Consider the following 24092-nt stretch of genomic DNA (forward strand, 5'->3'; position numbering starts at 1 on the left):
TTAAATGGTCATTATCTGACCTGCTGTGCACATCAATATCATATAACACACGGAGCATCAATTTATAAAGCATTGGAGTTTTATTAAACAATTGTAATATCCCATATTTCACAAGATGCAGAAGTGATTTCAAAAGTTATACCAACTGTAGTGTATGAAATACAAATGATTCATGAATCTCAACTAACGAAAGTTTATCTACGTTTATATATTGTAGTAGTTACTGTGTTCGTGTTGGTTAAATCTTTATTTCACTACATCTGAAACCGCAATAATATTGCAAAGAACTAGATATGCAGCCATTACAACAGCAGCATTATCCATTAATAGTGACCACCACATGAACTTGCTATTGCATTCATGTGGATTATTAAACAGTTGATTTGTTCTTCATCAATGTGTAAGGCACTAGCAACTAGAAAAAGTGGAAGCCAAGGAGTTTAAAATTTTTGGTGCAAAATATTTCCCTTCAGCTAAATATCTGAAGTTGTTTGGAGTATATAGGAAGCACGCGACTTACTTAGCTTAATGCAAGTTATTAGTAACAGATTAACCTTCCTTTTCTTCAGCTGTTCCACATGCAGATGTTCTGTGGATCAGCAGCAGTGAAATTCCGAATCCGGTTTTTCTGCCAAAAGTAATGAGTGGCAAGACAGAATCTCCGCCTCCTTGCCCTACACCAAATTCCCTATAACATATGATGCCCGTGATGTCAAATACTGGCCAGGCAAAGCTGCATGGATTCATCAAGCAACGAATAAAGTACAAAGGAACCCACGATACCTCATTTATCAGATACATTCTCACTGTAAAAGCCAATGAACGGTGCCTAATAGTTGACCTGGAACCTGGCTTCCACCCGCTGCAGTGGCCTGTCCAGCCGTGCGCGGGACCGCAGGATATAGTTGGATGGGGTGTTGCTGCGTTGCTGATTGGCGTGCCGCACTGGGGTCAGCATGCCGGTGAGGAAGGGTCGCTTCTCCCGGGGCGGCTGGTTTTCAACGTTCCCTGCACAGCGCCGCTTGTGGCAGCCGGGTGAATCCTGCAGCTGCCGCACCACGTGATACTGCTCGGCAATGCACGCATTCTTATGCTTCATGTCCAGCTTGAGCACGATCATCAGTTTCTGCAGCTCGGCCAATGTCTGATCCTGCCAGAAATAGATTTCAGTGTAAATATTGTTCCTCAGTAAGACCAACCCATCCTGCTACAATGTGGGACTTCAGCTTCTCTTGCCTAGACACACAACCCAAATCACTAAAAATGCATCATGCAGCCTCAGCCCAAGACCATGCTGTTCCCCATGGCAATGGTATCGCTAGACTTAATACGAAGCAATACAGATAAACAAACCTAATTCAGATCGAGTCTGTTCTGATTTAATTCAACTTTAGGCAGATTACCAGTTGAAGGTAAAATAATTGTTACTGTAACATGCATGTTGATATACAATTAGATGGGCGTCATTAACTACCAAGTGACCATGTCAAGAGAATAATCAGAGGTGACTGTTGTAAGATCTGGCACATTGAGCTCAAGAGTAAACCATGCATCTAAATTTCTTCACTATATCCATGGGGTGTCACTCAAACATTACTTTTATACATTTAAGATAACCAATGCCCAAAGGCAGTTTACAGACATCATACTATTTGACAACAGATACAAAGGTGAATATTTCCACGTAGCAGCAAGTGAAAGTTTAGCAATTGCTGGTAGGAGCATTCCAACACACCTGCTTTAACATTAGATCCTGACACTTGGCCAGAGTATGGCGTAGTTTCTCTGCCTCAGTGTTATGGCAACATGCTCGCTCAGATGTCTGCAGTGCCTGCTCTATTTTCTGCAGCTCCTTCTGCAAGGCCTTTGCATTCTGAAAATCAGATGTTATGAAAATCATTGCAAATGCTTTCAAAGAGAGAAACTGAGCTAACATTAATTAAAAATCAACCATCAAGAAACCGTCTCATTTGTGGCTTCAATAATTTAATCCTGTACTCATCATCATCGGCAGTCACTCGATACGAGTATGACTGTCCTCTCATGGAGGACGCCTGCCTGTGCGTGACTTTGTTTAACGTGGGGAGACTGATGCACAGACGGCCACCCCACGGTCCTTGACAGATCTGGATCAGGATCCAGTGGCGTGGAGTCCAAGACGACTGGAGACCCTTTTCTGCTGCAGCCTTCATCCGCCTTCCCAGCCGTTGTGACGTTAGCTCCACTAAGGTCAGCCATCGTCCTCCACCTGTTCCACCGTTTAGGTCTTGGATGGGTTGCTCATTGTGAGGGACCTCCCCCTCGACCTTACCGCCATGGGTGGCCCTACCAGGAGCATCGACAGCTCCAGACGGCATCGCTCTCAGGATCTCAGGTCCACACAAGCTTCTCCACCACGACAAGGTGACAATTCACAAATAAAGCATTCAAACCAGGCTCCCTCCCACAATTGGATGGAGTAGCTATGTGTGGAAATCTAATACTTCCATGTAGTCCACCAACCACTAAACGTTAGGGAGACCAGTATTATCATCAGATCAAGCAGTACAACTCACCCTCTGGCCAGATTCTAGTTTTAGATCTGCATTAATTGTCAGATGTTTCATTCCAGCAGGGGGCTCCACCATCTCTTTGTATCGCTTCAGTTCTAGAACAGCAGCCAAGACAGATTGTCACAAAGCAAATCTTTAGTGTTAGCAAGAATCACATTTCAAAAAAAAAAGGTGTTAGAGACATCAGTCCTCAAGATATGCAATCAGACAGTGCAAATTTTTAACAAGAGGCTATTTCTTACCCAATTAAAAAAGTGGAGGAATGATAGACTGCTTTATAAACAGATTTCCCCCAAATCAATTCTGATTCATTGACTGCGGTGCCTACACGTTCAGTAAAAAATGGAATTCTTTATAATGCAATTTCTTAAATCGCAAATGCAAACTTCAAAGTGGGATTCTTATCTAGATACAACACCAGTATACATTTTAATAAAATGTGTTCGTAAGAGAGATGATACTGGTAGTGAATTAATTTTTAATAAAGCAAACTTGACTATTATTATATACATTGTTACTTTAATATATACTAATAGGGAGACGGTTAAGGCATATTAATCAAACCAGACAATGATATTAAGGCACCATTTAATGCATCCGGTATCACACTTGTTCTCCTGCATGCGATGCTTTGTAGAGGCACAAAAATGACTAGCTTCAATGTTTCATTTAATAAAATCTTAGAATTAAGCATCTAATATTGTGCCTGTAAAGCTGTGATCAAGTGCGAATTTATGTTTAAATTATTTTTTTAAACTCTTTCCCTTAAATATGTGCAGTGATTTACCCAATGTGTTACGCAGGAAATCACAGTTGCAGATTCACTGGGTGGTGCTTCCCCCACAAGTTTCCTGAATGTTTTCCTGTGCCCCCTCGCTCGCTCGCCCCCTCACTCGACTGCCCGCCACCCCGCTCGCCTGCCCGCCCCTCGCCATTATAGCCCAGATGGCTCTACTGTTATGGAAACATTCAGCCCGATATCCTTCTTTCACAGTGGGCTGATTGAGAGAACCTTCTATCAGTGTCACACTGCACTGGACTCATCTCCACAAGGACATTTAATGGTTCTATTCTGAGACGGTTTGAAACAGTGTCATTTTTTAAATCTTGTCTTGAACAAGATATCGCTTTCAAAGGGGTGCTGTAACATTCCAAAGTCTAACCAGATTCAGTGACAGTGAATGGAGTCATTCGACCCAGTTTCTACCTGGTATTTAGAAGAGCAGGAATGCCGAGTGTAGAACTGATGACCATGAAACAATAATGATCTCTGTGCGAAGAAGGTGAGCAAGGATTGTACACTCACCCTCTGCGCCCAATGCTGCTTCCGCTTTGCTCTGCTCCAGCTCAGCTCTTGTATTCACCAGCTCCAATTGGACAGCGTGCAGTTCACCACGGAGGCCCACACTGGCCAAACGAGCAGACTGCCTCGTCGGCTGGACACTAGACTTCCGCTCCGCCTTCAATTGCTGAATAGTTGCCTCTAATTCATGGATTTTCACTGACTTGGGGTGAATGAAATTAAAAAAACCATAACCATCCAAGCGTATTTCTAAAGCCCTCAGCTATGTGTTCTTTAGGAGATTAATATGGAAGGCATGTTTGAAGCCCTATCCCCGAACTCTATATCCACTACATTGATGACTGCATTGGTGCTACCTCCTGCACCCATACTGAACTCACTGACTTCATCAACTTCACCACCAATTTCCATCCTGCACTCAAATTCACTTGGACCATCTCCCGACCGTTTCTAGATCTCACCGTTTCCATCACAGGAAACAAAGTATTGGCCGACATCTACTACAAACCTACTGACTCCAATAGCAATGTAGACTACACTTCTTCCCACCCTGCTTCCTGTAAAGACTCTATCCCCTACTCTCCATTCCTCCGTCTACGCCGCACCTGTGCCCAGGAGGAGGTTTCCATACTAGGGCATCAGAGATGTCCTCATTCTTTAGGGAACAGGGGTTCCCCTCTTCCATTATAGATGAGGCTCTCACTAATTCGATATCCCGCAACTCCGCTCTTACTATCACCCCACCCCCCATTCGTAGCAAGGACAGTCCCCCTTGTCCTCACCTTCCACCCCATCAGCTGTCGCATACAGCATATAATCCTCCAACATTTTCGCCACCTCCATTGGGATCCCACTACTTGCCACATCTTCCCATCACCACCCCTTTCTGCATTCCACAGACACCGTTCCCTCCAAAACTCCCTGATCAACTCGTCCCTTCCCACCCAAACCACCCCCTCCCTGGGTACTTTCCCTTGCAACCGCAGGAGATGCAACACTTGTCCTCTTACCTCCCCCCTCGACTCCATCCAAGGACCTAAACAGCTTTTCCAGGTGAAGCAGAGGTTCACCTGCACCTCCTCCAACCTCATCTACTGTATCCGCTGTTCTAGGTGTCAACTCCTCTACATCGGCGAGACCAAGCACAGGCTCGTTTTGCTGAATGCCTCCGCTCAGTTCGTCTTAACTTACCTGATCTCCTGGTTGCTCAGCACTTCAACTCCCCCTTCCATTCCCAATCTGACCTTTCTGTCCTGTGCAAATTGGAGGAACAGCACCTCATGTTTCACTTGATCAGCTTACACCCCAGTGGTATGAACATTGACTTCTAACTTCAGATAGCCCTTGCTTTCCCTCTCTATCCCCTCCCCAGTTTCCCCACCAGTCTTACTATCTCCGACTACATTCTATCAGTCTGCAGAAGGGTCTCGACCCGAAACGTCGCCCATTCCTTCTCTCCAGAGATGCTGCCTGACCCGTTGAGTTACTCCAGCATTGTGTTTACTTCTACTCAACCTCTCCCTATAGCTCGAGTCCTGGCAACATCCTCGTAAATAATTTCTGAACCCTTTCCAGCTTGACAATATCTTTCCTATAATATGGTGCCCAGAACTGAACACAATATTCTAAATGCGGTCTCACCAACGTCTTATACAACTGCAACATGACCTCCCAACGTCTATACTCAATACTCTGACTAATGAAGGCCTATGGGCTAAAAGCCTTTTTGACCACCTTATGTGCCTGCGACGACCTTCAATGAACCATGCACCTGTACTCCTAGATCCCTCTGCTCTACAACACTACCCAGAGGCCCACCGTTTACTGTGTAGGTCCTGCCCTTGTTCGACATCCCAAAATGCAACACCTCACACTTCTCTGCATTAAAGACCATCAACCATTCCTCCGCCCACCTGGCCAATCGATCCAGATCCTACCGCAATCGTTCACAACCGTCTTCACTATCTGCAAAACCACTAGCTTTTGTATCATCAGCAAACTACCTAAACTTGCTCTGTATGTTCTCATCCAAATCATTGATGTAGATGACAAACAGTAACGGGCCCAGCACTGAACCCCGAGGCACACCACGAGTCACCACGAGTCACAGGCCTCCCGTCCGAGAAGCAACCTTCCACCATCACCCGCTGCTTCCATACATGGAACCAATTTGCTATCCATTCAGCTACCTCTCCCTGGATCACATGCAATCTAACCTTCCAGAGCAGCCTACCATGCGGAACCTGGTCGAATACCTTACTGAAATCCATATACACAACATCTACAGCTCTGCCCTCATCGACTTTTGTGGTCACGTCTCCAAACAAGAGAAATCTGATTTTTGAGACAAAACCTCCCACATACAAAACCATGCTGACTATCCCTAATCAGCCCTTGCCCATCTAAATGCCTGTATAACCTATCCCTCAGAATACTCTCCAGTAACTTACCAACTACAGATGTTAAGCTCACCGGTTTATAGTTCCCAGCATTTTCCCTGCAGCCCTTCTTGAAAAGAGGCACAACATTTGCCACCCTCCAGTTTTCCGGCACCTCTCCTGTATCTAAGGACGACTCATAATTTTCAACCAGGTCTCGCTAGTTTCCCGCAATGTCCTCAGACATATCTGATCAGGCCCTGGAGATTTGTACATTTTAACACCTGGATCCTCTCCGTCCCGATCCATAACTATCTTAAACATTTTGAGGAATTGCACCCCATTTGAACCCTTCGCGCTATGATTTTCCCAGTCTATATTGGGAAAGTAAAAATCCCCTACAGCAACAACCTTATTTGACCTGCAGCTGTCTGCAATCTCCCAGCACATTTGTTCTTCTAATCCCCATTGACTATTCGGGGGTTTGTAGTACACCCCCAACAAAGTGATCATCTCTTTCGTGTTCCTCAGCTCCACCCATATAGCCTCACTAGATGAACTGTCAGTAATGTCACCTCTGATCACAGCCGTGACATCCTCCTTAACCAACAATGCAACCACCCCCCCCCCCCCCTCTTTTTCCCCTCACCCCTGTCTCTCCTGAAGCTCCTCCTGTACCCCAGAACATTGAGCTGCCAGTCCTGCCCCTCCCTTAACCAGGTTTCAGTCATGGCTACAACGTCCCAGTCCCTCGTACCTATCCATGCTCTAAGCTCATCTGCCTTACCCGTCAGGCCCCTTGCATTAAAATACGTGCAGTATAAACCAACCCTCCTTCCTCGCTTTCCGCCTTTCACCTGCCTATTCTGTCCACTAACCATTCCCACACCATCCTCCATAACAACTTCTAGCCTCTCATGTACCTCTGTCCTGCACCAGATCCCACCCCCATGCCAATCTAGTCCTTGAAGGGGCAAGGCAATCTCTAATGACCCAACTTCCAGACATTCCCACAAGAGGAAACATTCTCTGCATGTCCACCCCATCAAGACCCCAAGGATGTTATGTTTCAATCAACTTTAAGTTCCAGCAGATACAAACCTAGCTTATCTAACCATTCTTTATGAGACAACTCACCCGTCAAGGTTTGGTTCAGTAAACCTTCTCTGAACTGCTTCCAATGCAGCAGAATTTCTCAACTAAGGAAACCAATACTACACACATCATCAGGATGCAGCCTCACCAATGCCCCCTGGAATTTGAATGCTACCTTCCCTACTTTTGTTTAGCAGGGCCGAATGGCCCACTTCTGCACCTATTGTCGATTCAAATACGCAAACGAATATGGATGCAAGTTGAAATCCCATCAGACAACCTGCGGGATTTTCATTTAAACCCACTGGGTTGTTCAGACTATTTTGGCAGTCCTGCAACTGCAGACACACAGCTATGTGGCTAGTGCAACTGTCCAGCTTGCAGTCAGTCCCAGGCAAAAGAGGAATGTGTGGGAGGGAAAACAAAAAACAGAGTCTTTCTAGTGATTGACTGAGTCAGTCATTCCATAAATTCAGCAATCACTGGAGAGCCTACTTACTTGTACTTGAGTAACATTAACACTCACATTCCTTATAACTGACAGTTGCACGCGGTTATTGTTTTATATCGTCCCTTGCTCTTTCCACATCCACAGTGGTTTCCAATGCTTCTTGGATTATTGAAGACATTGATTAATATAATTTAAAATAATATTTCTTACCAATGCTTCACCATCGCCCATTTCATCATCGGATTCAGAACCTTCCTCATCAGCAGAAGATTGCTGATAATAGAATTTCACATATTCTTGGTAATTTTTCATCTTAGCTTCAAAGGCATCTTCCAGAGATTCTTTTTGTTCCTCGAGTTGCTCGCTGCGAAGTTGAGAGAGAAAGAGATTAGATTTCACACTGGTCTCAAAGATGCATTATTTCCTGCCTAGAAATTGGAATATAAATTGAATCCTTCAGAATGTCAGGACACAAGGCAAGGAATGCGTGCTTAAAGTCAGGCCACAAGGCATTTAATACATGTTGATTGTTTTTAGAATATGCTTAAAGTGGTGATTAAAGCGTATTTGTTTGAAAGTGGGCTTGACCAAAAGGATAAAATGGTCAAGGAATTACATACAAATGCCCCACACAGGAAATTAACAATGCAGTTTTTGTGCAAAAAAAACATATTCAGGTACTAATTGTCTATGGTCTAACAGAAAACAAAATGACCATCTGAACCTCATTCCAGTAATGAGGCTGGCAAAACTACCAGATGCAGCACAATTCAATGCCCATTAGCTGTTAAGCACAACGCAAGAGTTAAAACATGTCAAGTCCTACAAATTAGAAAGCACAGCAACAATTACTTGTTTTATCTTCACACTGTGGATAATACAATCTGTGGGCAATAATAAGTTTAGTTTTGTCCAGTGAAACATATATATCTAAACCAATCTTCACCAATATTGTAATAACTGCCACTTAAACACTGAGCAATCATGTGGCACTTTATCCATGGCAACACATACCTCCAGTGTGTCTCCATCACATTGTATTGCTCCGTCATCTCATCGACAACACTTTGCCTGATCTCACTCTCCATTAGCAGCTTCTCCCGCTTCTCATTAATCAGGTGCTGCTGCAGGCATTCTATAATTTTCTGCAATGACTAACAGGTAAACGCATGGTCATTGACAAAAACTGAAACCATACACGTTTTTGGCAGAACTGTAGACAATTTACACCACACAGCCAGAGACATCACACACACACATTAATCAACACATGCACAAATTGATTTATAGATCCATTTCAGCTGCCATAGAAATTTCACAAGTAACACAGACTAATAGATTGTGAAAATATATATATATTTAAAATTAAAAAAGCACAGGGCTGGATGTTCCTGTCAAAATAATATCACCGCTAAGTAGATTTACAAATGAATTCTGGGCACAGCAACTTTTGCAGGAGCAGTAGACCCGGGGGTAAAGGTCAACGGTTGCAGACTTGATCATTGTTGAACCTGCCTCTCCACCACATGCCAAGGTTGCTGCACCTGCACAATGATTATTATCTCCATCGCCACCTGCGGTGATTACAATCTCCATCGCCACCTGCACAGTGATTACAATCTCGCCACCTGCACAGTGATTACAATCTCCATCGCCACCTGCACAGTGATTACAATCTCCATCGCCACCTGCACAGTGATTACAATCTCCATCGCCACCTGCAGTGATTACAATCTCCATCGCCACCTGCGGTGATTACAATCTCCATCGCCACCTGCACAGTGATTACAATCTCCATCGCCACCTCCAATCTCGCCACCTGCACAGTGATTACAATCTCCATCGCCACCTGCAGTGATTACAATCTCCACACGCCACTGAACAGTGATTACAATCTCCACCCGCCACCGAACAGTGATTACAATCTCCACCCGCCACCGAACAGTGATTACAATCTCCATCGCCACCTGCACAGTGATTACAATCTCCACCCGCCACCGAACAGTGATTACAATCTCCATCTCCATACAATCTCCATCGCCACCTGCACAGTGATTACAATCTCCATCTGCACAGTGATTACATCTCCATCGCCACCTGCAGTGATTACAATCTCCACCCGCCACCGAACAGTGATTATAATCTCCACCCGCCACCGAACAGTGATTACAATCTCCATCTCAGTGATTACAATCTCCATCTGCCATCGGGTGCCACGTCTGGTCATCTCAATTACTCTCAACGGAGCAATAATTACGGCCAAGCAACCCCTTTGGCATAGACAACTATTACAAATGTGAATTTATTCAGGTACCGCAATTCAAAATTTAATTAGCTCGATTTTTCTTTAGGAAACAAAAAGGTATTTTCTTTCCCTTCTTCATTTCTCTTCCTGCAGTTAATTTCACTGCTTTCATCAGGCTGCTAACTGCACGATCCTTCAACAAGATTAGCGACAAACAACTGCTTGGGCTGCGATGCCTGCTTTCTGCGCAGAAACAACACGAGCAACATGGATGGTGCAAAGTTGGGTTGTGGCCAGAGTGGTGAGGACCATGCAGGGTGGACTTAAGGGGATAACAACAGGTTACCTGAATGGGCAAGAACATGGCAGATGGAATAAACCTTGGAAAATGTGAAGTCATCCATTTTGGTAGTAAATTACCCAAAGGTGGCCGGTAGCGCTATATTTAGAACCCATAGAGCTGTAGCCGACAGCTCTTTGTTTAAATTCCCACTGACAGCGCTGTTTAAACCTGGAGCAGGACAGCCAGATCAAAGCTTACAAAAATAATCATCCAGATCTCGAAATGCAAAATACTAATAGATTTAATATGCTGTAATTTATAGAGGTACAGTATGATTTTTTTTATATCCTTGCATTTTTTAAGCAGCAAGATGAAACAGGAAGTAAGGACGATTTTTTTAACAAAGCAAAATCATGCATCTGTATTCTTATCGTATTTCGTTACAAAATATGGAAAATGCGTACTACTCGGCAGCTCTGGATTAAGGACAAGCAGGAGAAGCATAGATTACCTATTCTAACGTCTGCTTACGAGGTTTGCTGCTCGTAAACCATGCAAACAAAGGTGTAAGTCTATTTTATATAACTGCCTTTGCAAGTTTTGCAGCAGCAACATTTACATTTTGCGAGTAAAACAAAGTACCGGAGGAACTCAGCAGGACAGGCAGCATCTGTGGAGGGACTGGAATAGGTAAATTAGCGATACTGATCAACTTGCATTTCATATACTCTTTCTACATTCTCCACTATCCAAACATGAAGCACACACACAGGTAAAGAGTACAAGTGAAGGTTTGACAGCCAACCAAGGCTAGGACATGCAGCAGACAGAGCAGCAGCAGAACATCAGCGTACACTAAACCTACCTCTTTTTCCAGTGTACTGATGTCAGGGTCATCTTCATCATCACTCTCTTCCTCTTCATATTCCTCCTCTTCCACTGGCTCCTGGGCATCACAGTTATGCCACCCATCATGCTCCCGGAGAAGTGCTCGGATAGAAGGAACCAGCTTCATTGACGGTGCCTGTATCAGCTACAATGGCAAAACAAAAAATCCAATATATCCTATTAAACTGGGTTGATGTAGTAAATAACAACAGCAAATTGAATCACAACTCACCATCTATTACACTTTGCCTTCTAGTCATAAGTAATTCAGAGAACATAACACTCAGCCGACTAAAACACTTTCCCTCTCTCAATTAACACGGCAAAAAGGGCAAATAAAAATAAAACACACCGACACGGAGAAAATAACTACATGTTAATATCTTTCATCTTTCAGTGAAAATTTATTGAGGATGAATATTGAGCAGGACATCAGGGGTAACTCCCTAACTATTCTTCAAACGAAAGGGGTTATATGGGATTATATCGCAAGGGAGTCAATTTCAGATAAGATTTTCTGCTTGCATCTCTGAACTAAGACATAAAGTCACAAACTTCTGACTCAGCTGAAGAATACTACCAAATAAATTAGAATTTACACACAGGGTGACTTATGTATCTCAATTTTAAAAGTAAATCCAAAGCTAACATGTAACTGTTGCAGATGGGAATCCCCAGGTAGGTTGAAATGTTTATCACCTATCACCTGTCCATTATGATAGCTGTGGACTGCTTACCTGGCTGGCAATAGCTGAGAATTTCATCGCTTGTAATGTTTCGTCATATGTGGAGGCACACTGATTGATGTTCACGATCATGCAAGATTTCCCATGGTTGGAGAAAAACCCTTGGAATACGCGAGTCAATTTACTGTCCCGGAAAGGCACCACATTGGGCTTTGACCTGGAAATACAACAAAGAAACTTCAGGTACCTGGTCATTACGGGGAGAAAAGAGAGTCACTACAGGTGAAGAGCCAAGTGACACTCGAGCTGGTTGCACAGTGATCATCTTTTTACGATATTTATTTTACGGTGCCCAGTATCCAAATCCCCAGAACCGATCAGAAACAATAGGTCATTATTTACAATAGACAATAGGTGCAGGAGTAGGCCATTCGGCCCTTCGAGCCAGCAATCAGAACACCGTTCCTGCCTTCTCCCCATATCTCCTGACTCCACTATCTTTAAGAGCCCTATCTAGCTCTCTCTTGAAAGTATCCAGAGAACCAGCCTCCACCGCCCTGAAGCAGAGAATTCCACAGACTCACAACTGTCTGTGAGAAAAAGTGTTTCCTCGTCTCCGTTCTGAATGGCCCCTTATTCCTAAACTGTGGCCCCTGGTTCTGGACTCCCCCCAACATCGGGAATATGTTGACAATCTTATATGTTTCAATAAGATCCCCTCTTATCCTCCTAAACTCCAGAGTGTGCAAGCCCAGCCACTCCATTCTCTCAGCATATGACAGTCCCACCACCCCGGGAATTAACCTTGTAAACCTACGCTGCACTCCCTCAATAGCAAGAATGTCCTTCCTCAAACTAGGAGACCAAAACTGCACACAATACTCCAGGTGTGTTCTTACTAGGGCTCTTTGCTCCTATATTTGACTCCTTTTGTTATAAAGGCCAACATGCCATTTGCTTTCTTCACTGCCTGCTGTACCTGCATGCTTACTTTCATAGACTGATGAACAAGAACCCCCAGATCCCGTTGTACTTCTCCTTTTCCCAACTTGACGCCATTTAGATAGTAATCTGCCTTCCTGTTTTTTATACCAAAGTGGGTAACCTCACATTTATCCACATTAACTTCATCTGCCATGCATCTGCCCACTCCCCCGACCTGTCCAAGTGACCCTGCATTCTCATAGCATCCTCCTCACAGCTCACACTGACACCCAGCTTTGTGTCATCTGCAAATTTGCTAATGTCACTTTAAATCCCTTCATCCAAATCATTGATTTAGTTATTATCAAGGGAACCAACTTGCTTATTATCTTCCAATATGTTGTTCTATGTAGCTATAGACTCACTGACATGAATTTGTGCCCCACCCCAGTTTAATGCTTCATTTGGCCCATCAGACAAAAGCAATTGCACAGAAAGGCCACACTAGTGGTTGCGTCAAAGACAGGGACTATTCAATACTCGACTGTTTTAAAAAAGCTAATGGTGTGCATACTTGATCTGCTGGTTCTGACGCAAGGCACCGATGCACCTGCCGAGAGTGTGCAGGGACGTGTTGATGTTCGTTGCCTCCTTCATCCTGCTACCGCACTTCTGTTCTTTGCATCGTTCAGATCCAGCCAGGTCACACAATGTTAGTCTGGAGAAAGGAAAGGAATTAACCTGTGTTCTGGCAAATTCTTAATTACAGCAGGCAATTCTTATGCCTCTAGCTGGCAGCACTCGAGGATAGTAATAACAATTGTTGCACTATTCAGCAGGCTGTTCCCTAGTTGAATTAACACGCAGACTGCCAAAGAATAATTCTCTAAACATGCCACCTGAACATTTTTATTTTAAGATTAATTTAAGTGCCGGCATGCTCATGCATATTAATGCATCATGGCATTTATCAAAATTTACTTTAAATTCTGTGGCATTGCAGACTTCATTCTTGGAAAACCTATAACATTCATGCACTTACCACAACCAGAAAAACTGCCAATTAATACTGCCCGTTTGATAAGAGTTCTGCGTTCTAAGCAACAAGCTAGGGAGCTAGTTGATTACATTTGTAGCAGGGCGAGTATAATACTGTTGGATATATCATTCATGGGAGTGTAAACCAAGTGTGTCACTTCTATGGGGCTCAAGGAGCAGAGGGTGTTTATTGACCAGTTAGTCCTCAAACAACAAAAAACAACTATCATTAGTAGTAAATGCCTACTATGTTCTGTGTACTGAAGCAAAGCAAGAATTCCATTGTCCTATCAGGGACACATGACAATAAACTCACTTGAACTTGAACTTAAGCAAAAAGTTACATAAATGCAGATTAATGAATTCCTTTACAAATCTTGTTTGTTTGCATCGTGTCCAGGAAACAATTTTCCTACGATGCCTCCCTAGACGGGCAGCTTCCATGATACAAATGTCCATGTAAGTTCGATACAGTGTAATACAGGCACAGTAGCACCTCACTCTATACAATATGTACACTGGAGCCATCCCCAAAGTCCAATCAGTTTCTTCCAAATTGTCCAATGTATTATTGCTTTTAACACAATGCATGACTTCAACCTGGATAGGAAAGAACTGCAGATGCTTGTTTAAATAGAAGATAGACATAAATTGCTGGAGTAACTCAGCGGAACAGGCAGCATCTCCGGATAGAAGGAATGGGTGATGTTTCGGGTCAAGACCCTTCTTCAGATGGGCTGGAGATTGTTTTGTCACATATAGTGGTCCAATTTCCATATCCTCCCTCCACCATGCTTTATTCAACACTAAGCAATGGTTCCTACTTTGATAGATACCAGTGGTATTCTGCACATCAGACATTTCAAAAGGCAAGAAAGATGATGACAATGATCAATACTCACTCGCTTGTTTTCAGTACAGATCTCCAATCTTCGGACACATGGATGATGCGAATAGAGAAGATGCTGTGACTAAAGTGCAAGGGGAAAAAAAAAATCAGTAGAAGAAAGCATTTCAGTTCTCTCCTGCAGTGAAATCCATGGTCCACTATGATACAATTGTGTATATAAACTCCAATCCTTCATCTTGTGATTACTAATCCTCATTCATGAGGAAAATAAATGTATTTCCTTTAAAAACATGATTTAAAGAGATTGATGCACAAAATTGAAAAGATCTGAACTGTGGATAATTTTGGAAAAGTCAAAAATCACTGGTTATAAACAGCTCGTACGAATGTCTCGTATAACAAAATAATACCTAGAGGCAGAGAAAATGGACAGCAATAGGCTCAATCCTTTAGAATCATTAGCTGCGGATGTTCAGTTACAGGAAAGTCATCACTTGTGCTTGGAGGTTTGTCACACTGTAGTCTAGGCTTTGTAGCCATGCCACCACAGAGAGCATATTAACGTATGGCATCTCTGTGTGGTATCTCAGCTGCACGGAGGCGGAGAGGCGAGCACTTCAGCGCGTCGTCCACAGAGCGCCGAGGATCATTGGGACACAACTACCAGCCTTGGAGGGCATCTACCACACACGGTGCCTCAGGAAGGCCGTCAGCATCGATAACGACTCCTCACCACCATGTAACGGACTGTTTGAACTACTTCCCTCCGGCAGACGTTACAAGGCCTTCTACGCCCGAACCTCCAGACTCAGGAACAGCTTTATTCCCAGAGCTATAGCGGCTCTGAACCGGCCCTGCTGAGTGCCCCCCACCCCCCTGGACTGTCTCCCTCGGATGGTCACGTCACACAGCTTATTTATTTATTTTACTTTTCTTTTACATCGGTTGGAAGCTGCAACTAAATCTCGTTGCACTGACGTGCAATGACAATAAAATATATTATTATTATATTATATTAACCAAGTCTAATGCAATAGAAGGCAAAGCCCCAAATAGACACACTCACCTCCTGCTGGAATTCTGGTTCACATGTGTACTGGCTATGCTTTGGTTTTTACGACCTACTTTAAGAATTTTCCAGGCTTCTTCTGCATCACCCACATTGATCCAGGTCAGATCTGAAACAAAAATTAAAACGGAATCAAAAACTTCTAACAATTCATCAATATTAGACAAAATCTTCAATCAGAGATGATATGTAGAGGGGTATGTTGTCAAGACTGGGGTTTGCCTTTATTTTTACAGTTAGCACCCGGAAGTCAAATGATCACTGAACATTCTAACATTAAACTTACAAAATATAAATAATCAGAACAGCTATGAATTACATTTAAAGTTATTTGTCCAAGAATACTAAACATTTCAGAAACATTTCCCAATTTTCCATGTAGGACATGCAACACATACAAAGATCCTGTGATTATAGGGATCCCTGGAGAGTTGGCTCTGTTTCAGTGAAATGAAGTCTAAAGTTCCAGGAGACACAAATTAGTCTGCCTATTTTCAATTTACTAGTCTTAGCTTTCATTTAAAAAAGTGCATAATCTTCATTTATAAATGTTGAAAAAAAATACAAAGAATGAACACATTCTTATAAAAATACAAAGACAAGCTGTACGGACATGAGCACAAGTACCTTTAACATAAGTGTTTCCATTTTTATCCTCGCACAGTTTCAGGGTCTGTCGCTTTCGGTTGGCAGTGGGAGCGGTGTCCAGCAAGTCGTAGGCAAGCTCGTTGTAAATTTCAAAGAAGGAAACCCAGATGGAATACTGGAAGTGTTCCTCCTGCTGGAAAACAACTGTATCCTGATCAGCCCAACGGGACGTAGCCTCTGCAGAGTGAAAATGTTTCATGGTCAGCAATGGAGTACAAGGACGGCTGAATGTCTCTCAGCAGTGAACAAGCAAGTTCAACAATGTCGACGGTGTAAGCAGTGACAAAACTATTCCCCAAAATACATCAATTTAAGCCTCTAGAATGATCAGGAAAGCGTCTGCAGGAAGAAACTGCAGACGCTGGTTTAAACCGAAGATGGACACAAAAAGCTGGAGTAACTTAGCAGGTCAGACAACATCTATGGAGAAAATAGGTGACGCTTCGGGTCAAGATCCAAGTAAAGAGTCAATCTTTAAAAAAGTAAACTTGTAAACACATAGCATCACAAAGCAGTGTTCCATTTCAAAAATGTATTCACTGAATGTTAAGTGCTTTGGCATGTTCCAAGAAAGTTAAAAGTACTGGATAAAAGTACACTCTGTTTACGGAGCTCTGTACGAGCAGACTGCTTGTGACCGTTGTACAAGGCAAATCAGAAAACACGGGACAAGAGCTTACCTTCTAAGTTACTGACGGATGACATGCTCCCAATGCCACTATCAGAATCGCAGCTGAGACACTCCCTCAGTCTAAATTCTGGTTTCATTTTCATTGGTGTTTGCAGATCCTCCTAAATGGTGAAAATTTGCAGAGCAAGATTAGCAACAATGTTAGAACCAAACCTGAAAATAACTTTCCAACGCAAGTAAATTAGGTAGAAAAGAGCTTAGAATTTAACCCCATCCCAGGGAAACTCACATGGGAAAGCAAAATCAGAATGCAATATACTCCTGAGGGACTGAGAGAACAAAGCAGCAATATAGTGTTTATACGATTATCAGAAATACATAATTTATCATTCACAACCTCAGGTGCTAGAGCTGGCAGTTGGACCATTACGAAATATTTCAGACGGTCAGCATGTTACTTGCCATGCCAGACACCTTACTTTCTCTCTTTAAAGAAGGGAAATCCTGAAGCACAATGCACCGTGACGCTGTAATGACCACAAAATGTTAAATGTTCAGTATTTTATTAAAAGCATCTTTAATATACTTCCCCCAATTCCTAAGCTCTCCTTTACAAAAGTTAGAGAGAAAACCAAAAATCGCAAACTCTTCAGACATAATAATTTGAATGCCGATCAACTCAAACTGTATAGGACGGGTTAACACCTGGTCGCTTTCTCAAGCCCAGTAGTAGTGGGCAGCAAGGTTGGTTAAGGGCCTGTCCCACTTTCACCACCTAATTCACCACCTTTTTTACTCATGGACATTTTTCATCAGGCTAGAAAAACGCTTCACGACCTACCTACGACCTCGTGAGGGCCATGCTGCGAGTACGAGTCAAGGGCAAACTCGGCAGAGGTTGTGAATTAGGTCGTGAAAGTGGGACAGGCCCTTTACAAGAATAAGATGTACATTAGACATAATAAACAAATCTAATGTACACCAGAGCCTTACATTTTGAAAGCAGTGCGAGAGTATGGAAGAGCCGATGCAGTCGGCAGCACTGATGAGTTTGAGAAACAGGAGGCGGCTCATTGGACTCAAAGCAACATTGTGAATCAAACAACTACAGTAGAAGGTCGCATCTTAAACACTAAGTCTGCAGAAAATAAAAGTTTCAAACTGACCTCTCTGACAATGCCCAGTAATGAAAGTTTCTTCAGCTCCTCTTGCCTCACCATCTTGTTATCCAACTTGATGACATCGTCACAGAGGTTAGGCTTTAGGTCCATCCTGGGATATAGTTTTCCTTGGATACTGTTGAAAATTGCAGCCAGAGATCGTGGCAAGATCCCACCGTCTTGCCTGGTACCTTCAAATGAAGTGGAATTCAAAGTGCATACAGTTACAGAAATGTACAGCGTAGATGCAAGTAAGCCCTTTGGGTCAACCTTATCCATGTCAACAATAATGTACAATTATGCTAACCTACTTTCCCACATCAATCCCATGTCCCTTGTTGCTTTTTCTATTCAACTACCAGTCCAATCAACGTTTAAACATTGTCATTGTATCTGCCTCCACCTCCTGTTGACCCTGTATAATTCCGTTTACATTAAAACAGACAATATGTATTTTACCTTGAACAGTGTAGGTTTTTCCAGAGTTCGATACACCGTAGGTATAAACCAAGCAGTTTTGCCCTTCCAGGGATTCTTTTACCAGATTCTTCATGACAGCATCAAAAAGCATTTTTTGGGGCGTCTCAGGATCAAATATCTGAATAAATAAACCCACAAAGAATCTATTTTGTTCATGTTTACTTGATATTTACATTTAAGTGATTAATTGGTAATACATTACACTGTACTGCTGTTTATCAATATAAATACAACTAACTGCTGGAAATCAAATAAAAACAGAAAATGCTGGAAATAATTCAGCAGACCAGGCTGTACCAGTGCAGAGGAAAATAATATCAGAACTGAGAAAGACATGTGGCTGACTTTCCTCACCTCATCACATTAATCACCTGTTTGACCAATCCTATTATCATTGCAATGCAACTACCGGTCGTCCCCAGGTTAGGGCAGGGTTCCCTTCCCGAGAGCTGGCCATAACGTGAACGGTTCGCCATTCAGAAAACATAGAAACATAGAAAATAGGTGCAGGAGGGGGTCATTCGGCCCTTCGGGCCAGCACCCCCATTCGTTGTGATCAAGGCTGATCGTCCCCAATCAATAACCCATGCCTGCCTTCTCCCCTTTTCCCAAGATTCCACTAGCCCCTAGTGCTCGATGTAACTCTCTCTTAAATCCATCCAGTGATTTAGTCTCCACTGCCCTCTGTGGCATGGAATTCCACAAATTCACAACTCTCTGGGTGAAAACGTTTTTTCTCACCTCAGTCTTAAATGGCCTTTATTCTAAGACTGTGGCCCCTGGTTCTGGACTCGCCCAACATTGGGAAAATTTTTCCTGCATCTAGCTTGTCCAGTCCTTTTATAATTTTATATGTTTCTATAAGATCCCCCCTCATCCTTCTAAACTCCAGTGAATACAAGCCTGGTCTTTTCAATCTTTCCTCATATGACAGTCCCGCCATCCCAGGGATCAATCTCGTGAACCCACGCTGCACTGCCTCAATCACAAGGATGTCCTTTCTCAAATTAGGAGACCAAAACTGCACGCAATACTCCAGATGTGGTCTCACCAGAGCCCTATACAACTGCAGAAGAACCTCTCTACTCCTATACGCTGCACCTCCCCCTTACCTAACCTAACCCCATAATAATCTGATAATAATCTGCCCCCTTGTTTTTGCCAACAAAGTGGACAACCTCACATTTATCTATATTATACTGCATCTGCCACGCATCTGCCCACTCACTCAACCTGTACAGGTCACCCTGCAACCTCCTAACATCCTCTTCACAATTCACACTGCCACCCAACATTGTGTCATCCACAAACTTGCTAGTGTTGCTCTTAATTCCCTCTTCCAAATCATTATTATATGATAAACAGTTGCGGCCCCAACACTAAGCCTTGCGGCACTCCACTCGCCACTGCCTATCATTCTGAAAAGGACCCGTTCACTCCTACTCTTTGCTTCCTGTCGGCCAACCAATTTTCTATCCACGTCAACACACTACCCCCAATACCATGTGCTCTAATTTTAGTCACAAGTCTCCCGTGCTGGACCTTATCAAAGGCTTTCTAAAAGTCTAGATACACTACATCCACTAGCTCCCCTTCATCCATCAAAAAATTCCAGAAGATTAGTGAAGCATGATATCCCTTTCATAAATCCATGTTGACTTGGACTAATCCTTATACTGCTATCCAAATGCCCCATTATTCCCTCTTTAATAATTGACTCCAGCATCTTTCCCACCACCGAAGTCAGGCTAACTGGTCTGTAATTCCACGTTTTCTCTCTTGCTCCTCTCTTGAAAAGTGGGATAACATTAGCTATCCTGCAATCCACAGGAACTGATCCTGAATCTATTGAACATTGGAAAATGATCACCAATGCATCCACTATTTCTAGAGCCATCTCCCTGAGGACCCTGGGATGCAGACTATCAGGCCCAGGGGATTTATCATCCTTCAGTCCCATTAGCCTACCTAAAACTATTTCTCCCCTAATGAAAATTTTGGTTCCTCGACTCCCTTAGATCTCCAATACTTCTGGGAGATTGTGTGTCTTCCTTAGTGAAGACAGATCAGAAGTACCTGTTCAACTCTTCTGCCATTTCCTTGTTGCCCATAATAACTTCACTCGTGTCCGCCTTCAGGCGACCCACATTTGACTTTGCTATTCTTTTTCCCTTAACATATCTAAAGAAGCTTTTACTGTCCTTCTTTATATTCCTGGCCAGCTTCCCCTCGTACTTCATCTTTTCAGCCTGTATTGCCCGTTTTGTTTCCTTCTGTTGTCCTATGAAAGTTTCCCAATCCTCTGGTTTCTGGCTACTCTTTGCTGTGTTATACATCTTTTCTTTTAGTTTTATTCTATCCCTAACTTCTCTTGTCAGCCACGGTTGCCTCCTACCCTTAGAATCTTTCTTCCATTTTGGAATGAAATGATCCTGCGTCTTCCGGATTATGCCCAGAAATTCCTCCTATTGCTGTTCCACTGTCATTCCTGCTAAGATCCCTTTCCAGTCTACCATGGCCAGCTCCTCTCTCATGCCTTCATAGTCCCCTTTGTTCAACTGCATCACTGACACTTCCGATTTAACCTTCTCCTTCTCAAATTGCAAATTAAAACTAATCATATTATGATCACTACCTCCAAGCAGTTCCTTTACCTCGAGTTCTCTTATCATATCTGGTTCATTGGACAACACTAAATCCAGGATTGCCGTTTCTCTGGTCGGCTCCATTACAAGCTGCTCTAAGAATCCATCTCGGAGGCACTCAACAAACTCTCTTTCTTGGGGTCCTGAACCAACCTGATTTTCCCAGTCTATCTGCATATTGAAATCCCCCATCACCACAGTGGCATTACCTTTGTTACATGCTAGTTTTAACTCCTGCTGCAACTTACACCCTATATCCGGGCTACTAATTGGTGTTATCTGCAGACCCCCAAATAGTGTCTTCTTGCCTTTGCAATTCCTCAACTCAATCCACAGTGACTCCACCTCGTCAGTCCCTATGTCTTCCCTCACAAGGGAATGAATTCCCTTCCTCACCAGAAGAGCTACCCCCCGCCTCCGCCCACCTGCCTGTCCTTTCTATAGGATGTATAACCCTGAATATTAAGTTCCCAGGCCCGATCCTCCTGCAACCACGTCTCGGTAATCCCCACAATGTCATATCTACCAACCTCTAACTGAGCCTCAAGGTCATCTACTTTACTTCTTATACTTTGCGCATTAAAATACAATACTTTTAATTCCTTACGCATCTCACCATTCACATCGATCCCTATTACACTTGGCCATACTCTCCTATCCTTAGTGAGCTTCCTTTCCCGTTAATTCTGGGGTTATTAACTATCCCTTTTACTCCCTTTCCCTTTAACTCCGTCCACAACTATCCCATTTGAACCCTCCCCCCCCCCCCCCCCCCATTATTTAGTTTAAAACCAGAAAAGCAGCCACAAGCAGTTTCTACAGAGCAGAGGATGTCTGCAGCTGCTGCCTGTCACACTGAGTTACTCCAGCATTTTGTATCTACCTGCAGCCCCATGGCAGCCAGAGAATCCACCTCACCGCTCTCCCAAACACTCGTACATACAGTGTACACAAGTCGGGCATGACAAGCTGGGGAGGGCCTGTACCAAGAACGCAGAAAACAAACTAGGAAGATCTGTTCCTTTTTTATTTGCCAATCCTTTTGGCTCCTAAATAAATGTTCAATGACATGAAATAAGAAAAAAAAATGCTTGTAATAACTGTCAGATAAACACGAATTTAAAGTAAAATATGAAATTAAAACTAGTTGAATATTAACGATTTAGATGAGGGAATTAAATGTGACATCTCCAAGTTTGCGGATAAAACACAGCTGGGTGGCAGGGTGAACTGCGAGGCGGATGCTACGAGGCCGCAGGGTGACTTGGATAGGTTGGGTGAGTGGGCAGATACATAGCTGATGCTGTATAATGTGGATGAATGCGAGGCTATCCACTTCAGTGGCAAGAACGGAAGGCAGATTATTATCCGAGTTGTGTCAGAATAGGAAATGGGGAGGTGCAGCGACACGTGGGTGTCCTTGTACATCAGTCACAAAGTACACATGCATGTACAGCAGGCAGTGAGGAAAACTCATGAGCAAGGAGGCCCTATTGCAGTTATACAGGGCCTGGTGAGACCACACCTGGAGTATTGTGTGCAATTTGGGTCTCCTAATTTTAGGAAGGAAAATATAAAAAATAAACAAATCATTCGAAGTGCTAGTCTCACTTTTGATGAGTTTAGCCTAACCCATTAAATAAATCTCTTATTCCAAACCTGTGTGAAGGTAAATTTGTGCATGGCCTGCCCAATCCCCCGCTCACTGCTCTTCATAGCGAATGAAGCCTTGGGAGCTCGCAGTACAAGTTTCTCAGAGTTCTCAATCAGAACGCAATCCTAGAGAGAATTCAGAAAAAGCTACAAATGAGCCGCTGTTTCCAGAATTTAAACCTGTAACTTAAAACATTCTATTACACGACCCATTCACGACAATATTTCATTAATTCAACACCACATATTTCAACACAGCAAATCTGATAAACAGGAGAGAAGGAAGAATTATCAGTATTATCTGGGTTTCTTTGAACAGTCTTTGCTGATGTGGTTCAATATTTTGGTGAATGGATTAGAGTCTACGAGGTAACAAGTGTGCATACAGGTGAAACAAACAGAATGAAATACCATTAAGTACTGCCTCAGAAAAGCAACCAACATAATCAAGCACCATTTACACCTGTTTTTCCCCCGCTTCTATCGATCAGAAGGAACATCAGTTTAACATTTTATTTAATTAAATAAAATACATTGCCCAATTAAGTAGAAAAACAATTAAAACACGCTGAGCAATCTGTCACTGACCTGCGATTCACCTTTCTCCAGCTCTGCTTCTGTGAAAGGTCTAACCCGGAGGTAAACCTTAATTCTGACTTCTTGAGAAGTCTCTGCAGCAGTGTCCCCCAAATGAGAACCACCTTGCACATTGTTTGCCGACGAGATGACAGAAAAGTCTGGTAACAACTGCTTTTTCACGTCACCACTCACTGAGGTCGATTCCAAAATGGCCACCTCCTCTTCGTCAGAGTAGATATTTGGAGAAATGATTCCTGCAGCCATTTTCATGCAGCTGTAGTTCCTGCACATACAAATTGTTTTATTAGAATTACTGAATTAGAATATTTCATATCACTAATTACTAGGGTTTATAGCAATTGCAACAGTATTACAAAGATTCAATTTAGCCATTAACGGCCAAGCAGTTCAGCTTCTTAGTTCGTGACCATCAGGCCTAGAAAGACAAGGAGTACAAAGTGGTTACAAATGATTTGCCCTTTGGGTGGGTATTCAATCATCTATGATAAAGAATTACAGCTTTAAATCAGCCAA

At 43.1% G+C, this 24092-nt stretch overlaps 1 protein-coding gene across 1 annotated transcript; it reads right to left on the bottom strand.

Moving 5' to 3' along the window:
• Window positions 1-60: 60 nt before the first annotated feature.
• kif20a (kinesin family member 20A) lies at window positions 61-23845 on the bottom strand. The gene is made up of 17 exons (XM_055643349.1): window positions 23568-23845; window positions 22986-23105; window positions 18661-18799; window positions 18208-18392; window positions 17091-17202; window positions 16390-16587; window positions 15760-15871; window positions 14746-14814; window positions 13380-13523; window positions 11933-12098; window positions 11173-11340; window positions 8794-8933; window positions 7990-8143; window positions 3859-4057; window positions 2556-2647; window positions 1736-1873; window positions 61-1150 (listed from the first exon to the last, which is right to left on the bottom strand). The coding sequence occupies exons 1-17, from the start codon at window positions 23826-23828 to the stop codon at window positions 830-832; spliced, it is 2718 nt and encodes a 905-aa protein (XP_055499324.1). The 5' UTR covers window positions 23829-23845; the 3' UTR covers window positions 61-829.
• Between the last annotated feature and the right edge of the window lie 247 nt (window positions 23846-24092).

Source organism: Leucoraja erinacea, chromosome 11 (genome assembly GCF_028641065.1).
Source record: "Leucoraja erinacea ecotype New England chromosome 11, Leri_hhj_1, whole genome shotgun sequence".
NCBI lineage: Eukaryota > Metazoa > Chordata > Chondrichthyes > Rajiformes > Rajidae > Leucoraja > Leucoraja erinaceus.